General features: G+C 49.0%; 1 protein-coding gene across 1 annotated transcript in view; it reads right to left on the reverse strand.

The window, feature by feature from the left end:
• Positions 1-11,049, reverse strand: part of LOC109934958 (X-ray repair cross-complementing protein 5-like) — a 77,384-nt gene that overhangs the window by 26,545 nt on the left and 39,790 nt on the right. The window contains exon 4 of the mRNA XM_048599297.1: positions 665-779. Within this exon, the coding sequence (XP_048455254.1) occupies positions 665-779 (115 nt within the window). The remainder of the gene's footprint in view (positions 1-664; positions 780-11,049) is intronic.

Genomic DNA, 11,049 nt, shown 5'->3' on the forward strand with positions numbered 1-11,049 from the left:
CCTTTAAACTTTCCCCTCTCAACTCAAACCTATGTCCTTTTCAAGGGAGAGATGAGAAGAATTTTTTTCTCTCAGTGACTTGTTCAACTTTGAAACTGTTTGCCTCAGAAGGCAGTAGAGATGGAGTCATTGAATGTTTTAATACAGGTGGACAAGTTCTTGTTTGGCAGGGAAATCAAAGGTTATTGGGGTAGATGGGAATGTAGAATTCAAATCATAAACAGATCAGCCGTGATCTTATTGAATAGTTGAGGCAGGTTTGAGGAGCTGAATAGTCTACCTTGCTCCTATTTCACATGTTTTCATAGTGGACACAGTTATAGGGCCTACTGCACACATTTAGAAAATCTTCAGCAAAGTAGAAATCATAACATTGGCTTAAGACTAGTTAGGGAAAAATCATTCCATGCAAATAGTCTCATCGTGTCATGCATGCTCTGTGCTGCTCCCCCAGCACAAACACACCAATCTCTCTTTCTCTACAAACACAGTCCATCCTCCACAATTCCCTCTCCACAAAAAATGCTGCAATGACTTAATTCCCTCAACAATACACACTGTACTGCACCCTTCCCCAAAACAGTGAACTTCTCCTCCCACCTTCCAAAAACTGCAGTGTTGTTTTTCCAGTTCCTTCTACTATAATACAAAATCCACAACTCACTGCTTTGTAGCCCACGATGTTGATGGTTATTCCGGAGCCAATGGTGAGTTGACATGGCCATGCCATAGGTCTCCTTTCGATTTTCTTAAATATGGATAACTGTTCCACGCTTTCTCTGGAACCAGAAGAAAAAATTAAAGAAACAGAGAAAACAGGAGCAGAAGTAGGCTATTTAGTTCTTCACCTGACGAAGGAGCAGCGTTTCCAAAGCTTGTGATTTCAAACAAACCTGTTGCACTATAACCTAGTGTTGTGTGACTTTTGACAGTGTCCACCCCATTCCAACATCAGCACTTCCACACTTGGTTCTTCAAACCTGCACTGTCATTCATTATTATCATGGCTGACCATGGAACTCTGCAGCCTATTTCCACTTTCCCCAGATATCCTTTGATTCCCAAGTGCTATATCCAACTCCTTCTTGAAATCATACAATATTTTAGCCTTGACTGCTTTCTGTGGTAGCAAATTTCGTAGGTTCACCACTCTCTGGGTGAAGAAATTTTTTCTCATCTCAGACCTAAATGGCTTACCCTGTATCCTTAAGCTGTGACCCCTGGTTCTGGACTCCTCAGCCATTGGGAACATTCTTTTTGCATCTACTCTGTATATCCTGTTCGAATTCTACAGGCTTCAATGAGATCTCCCTGACTCCTCCCATTCTTCTGAACTTCAGCAAATACAGCACTAACTGATTCAACCTCTCCTCATACATCAGTGGAGAAGGTGATGGCCTAGTGGTATTATTGCTAAATTATTAATTTAGAAAATCAGCTAATGCTCTGGGGACCTGGGTTTGAATCCTGCCATAGCAGAATAAATAGAACTTTTTAAAAAATCTGGAATTAAGAATGTACTGATGACCATGATATCATTGTCGACCATTGGAAAAACTAATCTGGTTCACTAATTGTCCTTTAGGGGAGGAAATCTGCCATCCTTACCTGGTCTGGCCTACATGTGACTCCAGACCCAGAGCAACGTGGTTAACTCTCAACTACCCTCTGAAATGACCTAGCAAACCATTCAGTTGTACTAAACAAAGTCTCAAAAAAGAAATGAAACTGCACGGATAACCTGGCATCGACCTAGGCACCAGAAAAGACAACGGCAGAAACAGCACATTTGACCCTGCAAAGTCCTCCTTACTAACATCTGGGGGCAAGACCAAAAGTTAGGAGGGCTGTCTCACAGACTAGTCAAGCAACAGTCTGACGTAGTCATACTCACAGAATCATACCTTATAGACAATGTACCAGACACCACCATCACTATCACTGAATATGCCCTGTCCTACTAGCAAGACAGATGTGGCAGAGGTGGCAGCACAGTGATGTACAATCAGGAGGGAGTTGCCCTGGGAGTCGTCAACATTAACTCCAGACCCCATAAAGTCTCATGGCTTCAGGTTAAACATGGGCAAGGAAACCTCCTGCTGATTACCACATACCGTCCTCCCTCAGGTGATGAATCACTACTTCTCCATGTTGAACAATACTTAGAGGAAGCACTGAGAGTGGCAAGGGCACAAAGTATATGCTGGGTGGGGGATTTCAATGTCCATGATCAAGAGTGGCTCGGCAGCAGTACTACACATCGAGCTGGTCGGTTCCTAAAGAACATTACTGCTAGACTGGGTCTGTACCAGGTGGTGAGGGAACCAAAAAGAGGGAAGAACATACTTGACCTTACCAATCTGCCAGTTGTGGATGCATCTGTCCATGATAGTATCAGTAAGAGTGACCACCACACAGAACTTGTGGAGACGAAGTCCCACTTTCACAATGAGAATAACTTCCATCATATTGTGTAGCACTATCAGTGTGCTAAATGGGGCAGACTTCAAACAGATCTGGCAACTCAAGCCTGGGCATCCATGAGGCGCTGTGGGCAATCAACAGCAGCAGAATTGTACTCCAGCACAATCTGTAACCTCATGGCTCCGCATATCCCCCACTCAACCATTACCATCAAGCCAGTGGATCACATCTACGTCAGAAGAGAACATGCCAGGAGCAGCACCAGGCATACCTGAAGATGAGGTGTCAACCTGGTGAAGCTACCAACAAGGACTATTTGCACGCCAAACAGCATAAGCAGCAAGTGATAGACAGAGCTAAGCAATCCCACAACCAACGAATCAGATCTAACCTCTGCAGTCCTGCCACATCCAGTCGTGAATGGTGGTGGACGACTAAACAACTCACTGGAGGGGGAGGGCCCACAAATATCCCCATCCTCAGTGGTGGAAGAGCCCAGCACATCAGTGCAAAAGATAAGGCTGAGATAACAAGGTGTAGAGCTGGATGAACACAGCAGGCCATACAGCATCAGAGGAGCAGGAAGGATGACGTTTCGGGCCTAGACCCTTCATCAGAAATGGGGGAGGGGAAGGGGTTTCTGAAATAAACAGGGAGAGAGGGGTCGCTCCACACACCGCCGACGTCGCTCCGCCCATTGCCTGCACAGCCAGCAGCTCCAGAGGAGACAGTAGCACCCAGCCCTGCAGAGTCTTCACCATGCCCCCAGACCTCCCCCCAATTGAGGACGAACAGTCAGTCCTCAGTAAAGGGCTCACCTTTGTCCCCCTCCACCCACACATCAACAAATACCGCTCACGCTTGGACGTTGAACAGTTTTGCCGCCGCTTCTGCCTCCGCGCTTACTTCTTTAACCGTGAGCCTAACCGTCCCTCTACTGATCCCTTCTCCCGCCTCCAACACACCCCCTCCTCCTGGACACCACACCAAGGCCTCCTACCCTCCCTCGACCGCCTCATCTCCAACTGCTGTCGTGACATCAATCGCCTCAACCTCTCCACTCCTCTCACCCACTCCAACCTCTCCCCCGCAGAACGTGCAGCCCTCCGCTCCAATCCCAAACTCACCACAAAACCCGCGGACAAGGGAGGCGCAGTTGTAGTATGGCACACTGACCTCTACTTCACCGTGGCCAGGCGCTACCTCTCCGACACCTCCTCCTACCGCCCCCTTGATCATCACCCCACCCCCGACCACCAAACCATCATCTCCCAAACCATCCACAACCTCACCACCTCAGGTGACCTCCCACCCACAGCCTCCAACCTCATCATTCCCCAACCCCGCACCGCCCGCTTCTATCTCCTTCCCAAAATCCACAAACCTGACTGCCCTGGTCGACGCATTGTCTCTGCCTGCTCCTGCCCCACCGAACTTATCTCGACTCCATTTTCTCCCCCTTAGTCCAGGAACTCCCTACCTACGTCCGTGACACCACCCACGCCCTCCACCTCCACCAAAGCTTCCAATTCCCCGGTCTCCAACACCTCATCTTTACCCTGGACGTCCAGTCCCTACACACCTGCATTCCCCATGCAGATGGCCTAAAGGCTGTCTGGTTCTTCCTGTCCCACAGGCCCGACCAGTCCCCCTCCACTGACACCCTCATCCGCTTAGCCGAACTCGTCCTCACCCTCGACAACTTCTCCTTCAATTCCTCCCACTTCCTACAGACAAAGGGGGTGGCCATGGGTACCCGCATGGGCCCAAGCTATGCCTCCCTCTTTGTAGGTTACATGGAACAATCCTTTTTCCGTAGCTACACTGGCCCTAAACCCCACCTCTTCCTCCATTACATTGATGACTGTATCGGCGCCGCCTCGTGCTCCCACGAGGAGCTCAAACAGTTCATGCACTTCACCAACACCTTCCACCCCAATCTTAAGTTCACCTGGACCATCTCTGATACCTCTCTCTCCTTCCTGGACCTCTCTATTTCCATCTCCGGCAACCACCTGGAAACCGATATCCATTTCTCGCCCACCGACTCCCACAGCTACCTAGAATACACCTCCTCCCATCCACCTTCCTGCAAAAATGCCATCTCCTATTCCCAATTACTTCGCCTCTGCTGCATCTGCTCCCACGATGAGGCATTCCACTCCCGTACATGTCAGATGTCCTCGTTTTTCAAGGACCGCAACATCCCCCCCCTCAGTGGTCGAGAACGCCGTCGACCGTGTCTCCCGCATTTCCCACAACTCATCCCTCACACCCCCTCCTCGCAATAACAACCAAAACAGAATCCCCCTCATCTTCACATACCACCCCACCAACCTCCGGATCCAACGCATCATCCTCCGACACTTCTGCCATCTGCAATCTGACCCCACCCCAAAGACATTTTTCCCTCCCGACCCTTATCTGCTTTCTGGAGGGACCACTCTCTCCGTGACTCCCTTGTCCGCTCCACACTCCCCTCCAGCCCCACCACACCCGGCACTTTTTCCTGCAACTGCAGGAAGTGCTACACCTGCCCCTACACCTCCCCCCTCACCCCCATCCCAGACCCCAAGAAGACTTTCCACATCAAGCAGATGTTCACCTGCACATCTGCTAATGTGGTATACTGCATCCGCTGTTCCCGTTGTGGCCTCCTCTACATTGGGGAAACCAAGTGGAGGCTCGGGGACTGCTTTGCAGAACACCTACGCTCGGTTCGCACTAAACAACTGCATCTCCCAGTCGTGAACCATTTCAACTCCCCCTCCCATTCCTCAGACGACATGTCCATCCTGGGCCTCCTGCAGTGCCACAACGATGCCACCCAAAGGTTGCAGGAACAGCACCTCATATTCCGCTTGGGAACCCTGCAGCCCAATGGTATCAATGTGGACTTCACAAGCTTCAAAATCTCCCCTCCCTCTACCGCATCCCAAAACCAGCCCAGCTTGTTCCCGCCTCCCTAACCTGTCCTTCCTCCCACCTATCCCCTCCTCCCACCTCAAGCCCCACCCCCATCTCCTACCTCCCAACCTCATCCCGCCCCCTTGACCTGTCCGTCCTCCCTGGACTGACCTATCTCCTCCCTAACTCCCCACCTACACTCACCTTTACTGGCTCCATCCCCACCTCTTTGACCTGTCTGTCTCCTCTCCACCTATCTTCTCCTCTATCCATCTTCTATCCGCCTCCCCCTCTCTCCCTATTTATTTCAGAATCCCCTTCCCCTCCCCCATTTCTGAAGAAGGGTCCAGGCCCAAAACGTCAGCCTTCCTGCTCCTCTGATGCTGCTTGGCCTGCTGTGTTCATCCAGCTCTACACCTTGTTATCTCAGATTCTCCAGCATCTGCAGTTCCTACTATCTCCAAGAGATAAGGCTGATGCTTTTGCAGCAATCTTCAGTCAGAAGATTGGAAACTCTACGTTGGTGTTTGCCACTCTCCATCCTCCTCTGACCAACAAAAGAGCTCTGTGAGGAAGACAACTGGCAAGATAGAGGTGTACAAGGGAGCAGCCATTAAGAGAGTGGGCCAGTGTTAGATTGGAAGTGCTGAGGCCTTTGCTCGAGAGGCTTCGATGTGAGGAGGCTGAGCAGGGGTACAGGTAACAGGAGGTAAGGGTTTTTCAACTCTGCTTTTTTTCTGTCCAGAATGAAGGCAGTGGGGATGGCCGTTACTGCAGTGGCATACTCCTTTTGCTGGATGTGGGAGATCAGGGAGGCTTCTAATTTCCCTGGTGGCTACACCTGCCAGAAGTGCACCCGGCTGCAGCTCCTGACAGACCGCGTAGGGAACTGGAGCTGGAGCTGGATGCACTCAGGATCATTCCGGGTGCAGAGAACATCATTCATTGGAGCTGTAGTGAAGTGATCACTACTATGGAGCAGGCTGCAGGCCCTGTGGCCATTCCCCTCAATAACAAATACTTTGATACAGTTGGGGATGGGGAGTGGGTGGGGGCAGGGGGGGGGGGGGGGGGGGGGGGGGGAGCGGGTGGGGAGGAGCGGGGTGGTGGAGGAGGAGGAGAAATGACCTTTCAGGGGCTAGCAGTAGCAGTCGGGTCAGTGGCACTGTGACCGGCTCTGAGGCTCAGAAGGAAAGGGTGCACTCAGACGGAGTGATACTGCTGGAGAGTCAATTGTGAGGGGGACAGACAGGAGATTCTGTGGCCGCAGAACAGACACTAGGAAGGTGTGTTGCCTTATGGATGCCAAGGTCAAGGATGTCTCTGAGCAGCTGCAGAACATTCTGGAGAGGGAGGGTGAACAGCCAGAGGTCATTGTGTACATCGGTACAAATCACATAGGTAGACAAAGAGATGGGGTCCTGCAAAATGAGTATAGGGAGTGAGGTAAGAGTTTAAAAAGCAGGACCTCAAGCGTTATAATCTCTGGATTACTCCCACCGCCACGTACTAGTGAGGATATAAATTGAAAGACAGGCCAGATGAGTGCACGGCTGAGGGGATGGTGTAGGGGGCAGGGTTTTCAGTTTTAGGATCATTGGGATCTGTTCTGAGGTAGAGGTGACCTGTACAAGAGGGACGGGTTGCACTTGAACCGGAGGGGGTCCAATATCTGCTAGAGTTAGCTGGGAGGGTTCAAACTAGTTTCGCAGGGGGGGTGGGACTCTGAATAACAGAGGGGCCATCGAGAAGTCAGGGGAAAATTAATTAGCCACCAAGAGCAAGTCTACTGTTCAGGATAGCCAGGGGCACAGTAAAGGGAGGGAAAAGACTTCTGGTTTAACGTGCATTTATTTTAACACATGAGGCCTGACTGGGAAGGCAGTTGAGCTCAGAAAATGGATTGGCTCTGGGGACTGGGATATTATAGCCATAACAGAAAAATGGTTGAGAGAAGGGCAGGACGGTGGCTCAGTGGTTAGCACTGCAGCATCACAGCACCAGGGTCCCAGGTTCGATTCCACCCTTGAGCGACTGTCTGTGTGGAGTTTGCACATTCTCCCCGTGTCTGCGTGAGTTTCCTCTGGGTACTCCAGTTTCCTCACGCAATCCAAAGATGGGCAGGCTAAGTGGATTGGCCATGCTAAATTGCCCGTAGTGTTCAGGGATGTGTAGATTAGGCGGGTAATAGGGGGATGGGTCTGGGTGGGATGCTCCAAGGGTCGGTGTGGACTTGTTGGGCCAAAGGGCCTGTTTCCACACTGTAGGGTTTCTACGATTCTATGACTGGCAGCTCAATGTTCCAGGATACAGAAGTACAAGCAAGCGAGGAGCAGGAGTTGCCCTTTTCGTAAGGGAGGACATAACAATAGTGCTTAGACAGGATATTCTTAAGAGGTCATCAAATGAGACCATATGTTTAAACTGAGAAACAAGAAGGGGCTGGTCACTCAGTTGGGACTGTATAATAGACCCCCAAATAGCCATCGGCTACTAGAAGAGCAGATGTGTAGAGAGACTGCAGATACCTGTAGGAATAACAGAGTAGTATTGGTTGGAGATTTTAATTTCCCCTTTATTGACTGGGCCACCCAGAGTGTAAAAGGCCTGGACGGGGTGGAATTTGTCACATGTGACCAAGAATGAAATACATAAATGATATACATAAAATGATCTGGAGGAAAGTATAGATGGTCTGATTAGCAAGTTTGCAGATGACATTAAGATTGGTGGAGTAGCAGATAGTGAAGGGGACTGTTGGAGAATGCAGCAGAATATAGATAGATTGGAGAGTTGGGCGGGGAAATGGCAGATGGAGTTCAATCCAGGCAAATGTGAGGTGATGCATTTTGGAAGATCCAATTCAAGAACGAACTATACGGTAAATGGAAAAACCCTGGGGAAAATTGATGCACAAGAGAGATCTGGGTGTTCAGGTCCATTGTACCCTGAAGGTGGCAACGCAGGTCGATAGAGTGGTCAAGAAGGCATACAGCATGCTTTCGTTCATCGGACGAGGTATTGAGTACAAGAATTGGCAGTCATGTCACAGTTGTATAGGACTTTGGTTCGACCACATTTGGAATACTGCGTACAGTTCTGGTCGCCACATTACCAAAAGGATATGGATGCTTTGGAGAGGGTGCAGAGGAGGTTCACCAGGAGGTTGCCTGGTATGGAAGGCGCTAGCTATGAAGAGAGGTTGAGTAGATTAGGATTATTTACATTAGAAAGACGGAGGTTGAGGGGGGACCTGATTGAGGTCTACAAAATCATGAGAGGTATAGACAGGGTGGATAGCAAGAAGCTTTTTCCCAGAGTGGGGAACTCAATTACTAGGGGTCACGATTTCAAGGTGAGAGGGGAAAAGTTTAAGGAAGATATGCGTGGTAAGTTCTTTACGCAGAGGGTGGTGGGTGCCTGGAACACATTGCCAGCAGAGGTGGTAGAGTCTGGCACGATAGCTCATTTACGATGTATCTAGACAGATACATGAATGGGCAGGGAGCAGAGGGATACAGATCCTTGGAAAATAGGTGACAGGTTTAGATAGAGAATCTGGATCGGTGCAGGCTTGGAGGGCCGAAGGGCCTGTTCCTGTGCTGTAATTTTCTTTGTTCTTTGTTCTTATTAATAGAGGGATTGAGTTCAAGAGCCATGAAGTTATACTCCAGCTATACAAAAGCCTGGTTCGGCTACATTTGGAGTATTGTGTCCAGTTCTGGTCGCCTCATTACAGGAAAGATGTGGAAGCGTTGGAAAAGTTACAGAGGAGATTTACCAGGATGTGGCTTGGAATGGAGGGAAGGTCTTAGAAGGAAAGGCTGAGAGAGCTAGGGCTTTTCTCTTTAGAACAACGAAGTATGAGAGGTGACTTGATAGAGGTATACAAAATGATCAGACGTATAGATAGAGTAGATAGACAGAGACTTTTTCCTCGGGTGGAGGTAGCTATTACGAGGGGGCATAGTTTTAAAGTAAGTGGAGGTAGATATAGGGGAGATGTCAGAGGTAGGTTCTTTACTCAGAGAATGGTAGGGGCGTGGAATGCATTGCTGGAGATGGTAGTGGAGTCGGCCTCATTAGGGGCATTTAAGCTGCTATTGGATAGGCATATGGATGATAGTATAAGGTAGGGGTGGAGGTTAGATAGACCTTAGGATTAGGGCAAAAGTTTGGCACAACCACGTGGGCCGAAGGGCCTGTACTGTGCTGTACTGTTCTATGTTCTATGTAAAATGCAAAACCTCACACTTATTTGTATTGAATTGGATTTGCTAATCCTGAGCCCACTTCGCCATCTCATCAAGATCCCTCTGTAATTGTTGACAACTGTCTTCGTTCTGAACGACATCTCCTGATTCTGTATCACAAACTTACTAATCATGCTGTGTACATTCACATCCAGATCATTTATGTAAAATAACAAATAACAAAGTTCCCAGCACTGACCCCTGCGGCACACCACTCATTACAGGCCTCCAGTCCATCAAACAACCTTCAACCATCACCCTCTGATTCCTACCATTGAGCCAATTTTGCATCCAATTAGCTAGCTTTCCCTGGATCCCATGCGATCTAACTTTCAGGACTAGCCTGCCATGCAGGACCTTGTCAAACGCCTTACTCAAGTCCATATAGACAACATCCACTGCCCGACCCTCATCTATCCTCTTGGTTACCCCTTTGAAAAACTCTAAAAGATTTGTCAGACATGACTTCCCATGCACAAATCCATGCTGACTATCCCTAATCAGACCTTGACTATCCAAGTGTTGGTTGATCCTGCCCCTCAGTTACCTCTCTAATAACTTTCCTACCACTGATGTCAAGCTCACTGGCCTGTAGTTCCCTGGCTTGTCTTGGCTACCTTTCTTAAACAGTGTAACAACATTAGCTACTTTCCAGTCTTCTGGACCTTTACCAGTGGCTAAAGACAAAGCAAAAATCTCTGCAAGGGTCTCTGCAATTTCTTTCCTAGCCTCCCACAATGTGCGAGAATGGACTTGATCAGGCCCAGGGGATTTATCCACTTTAGTGTGCTTTAAGGCTGTAAGAACCTCCTCTCTGTTTCCCTTATTTCCTTAGCATCCATGATTCTCTCCTCAATGAGGAGAAATAGTCATTAAAAATCTCTCCCATCTCCTGTGCCTCCACACAAGATTTAGGATGTACAGGATGGAGAAGGAAACTGCAGGAGCTGGGCACAATTGAAATGTGGAGCTTGTTCAAGGAACAGCGACTGCGTGTCCTTGAGAAGTATGTACCTGTCAGGCAGGGAGGAAGTGGTCCTGCAAGGGAACCGTGGTTTACTAAAGAAGTTGAATCTCTTGTCAAGAGGAAGAAGGAGGCTTATGTAGAGATGAGGCGTGAAGGCTCAGTGAGGGCGCTTGAGAGTTACAAGTTAGCCAGGAAGGACCTAAAGAGAGAGCTAAGAAGAGCCAGGAGGGGACATGAGAAGTCTTTAGCAGGTAGGATCAAGAAAAACCCGAAAGCTTTCTATAGGTATGTCAGGAATAAAAGAATAACAACAGTAAGATTAGGGCCAGTCAAGGACAGTAGTGGGAAGTTGTGCGTAGAGTCCAAAGAGATAGAAGAGGCGCTAAATGAATATTTTTCGTCAGTATTCACACAGGTGTGAAAATAGATAAGCCCCCTGGGCCGGATGGGCTTTATCCTAGGATTCTCTGGGAAGCTAGAGAGGAGATTGCAGAGCCT

Source organism: Rhincodon typus, chromosome 7 (genome assembly GCF_021869965.1).
Source record: "Rhincodon typus isolate 14 chromosome 7, sRhiTyp1.1, whole genome shotgun sequence".
NCBI lineage: Eukaryota > Metazoa > Chordata > Chondrichthyes > Orectolobiformes > Rhincodontidae > Rhincodon > Rhincodon typus.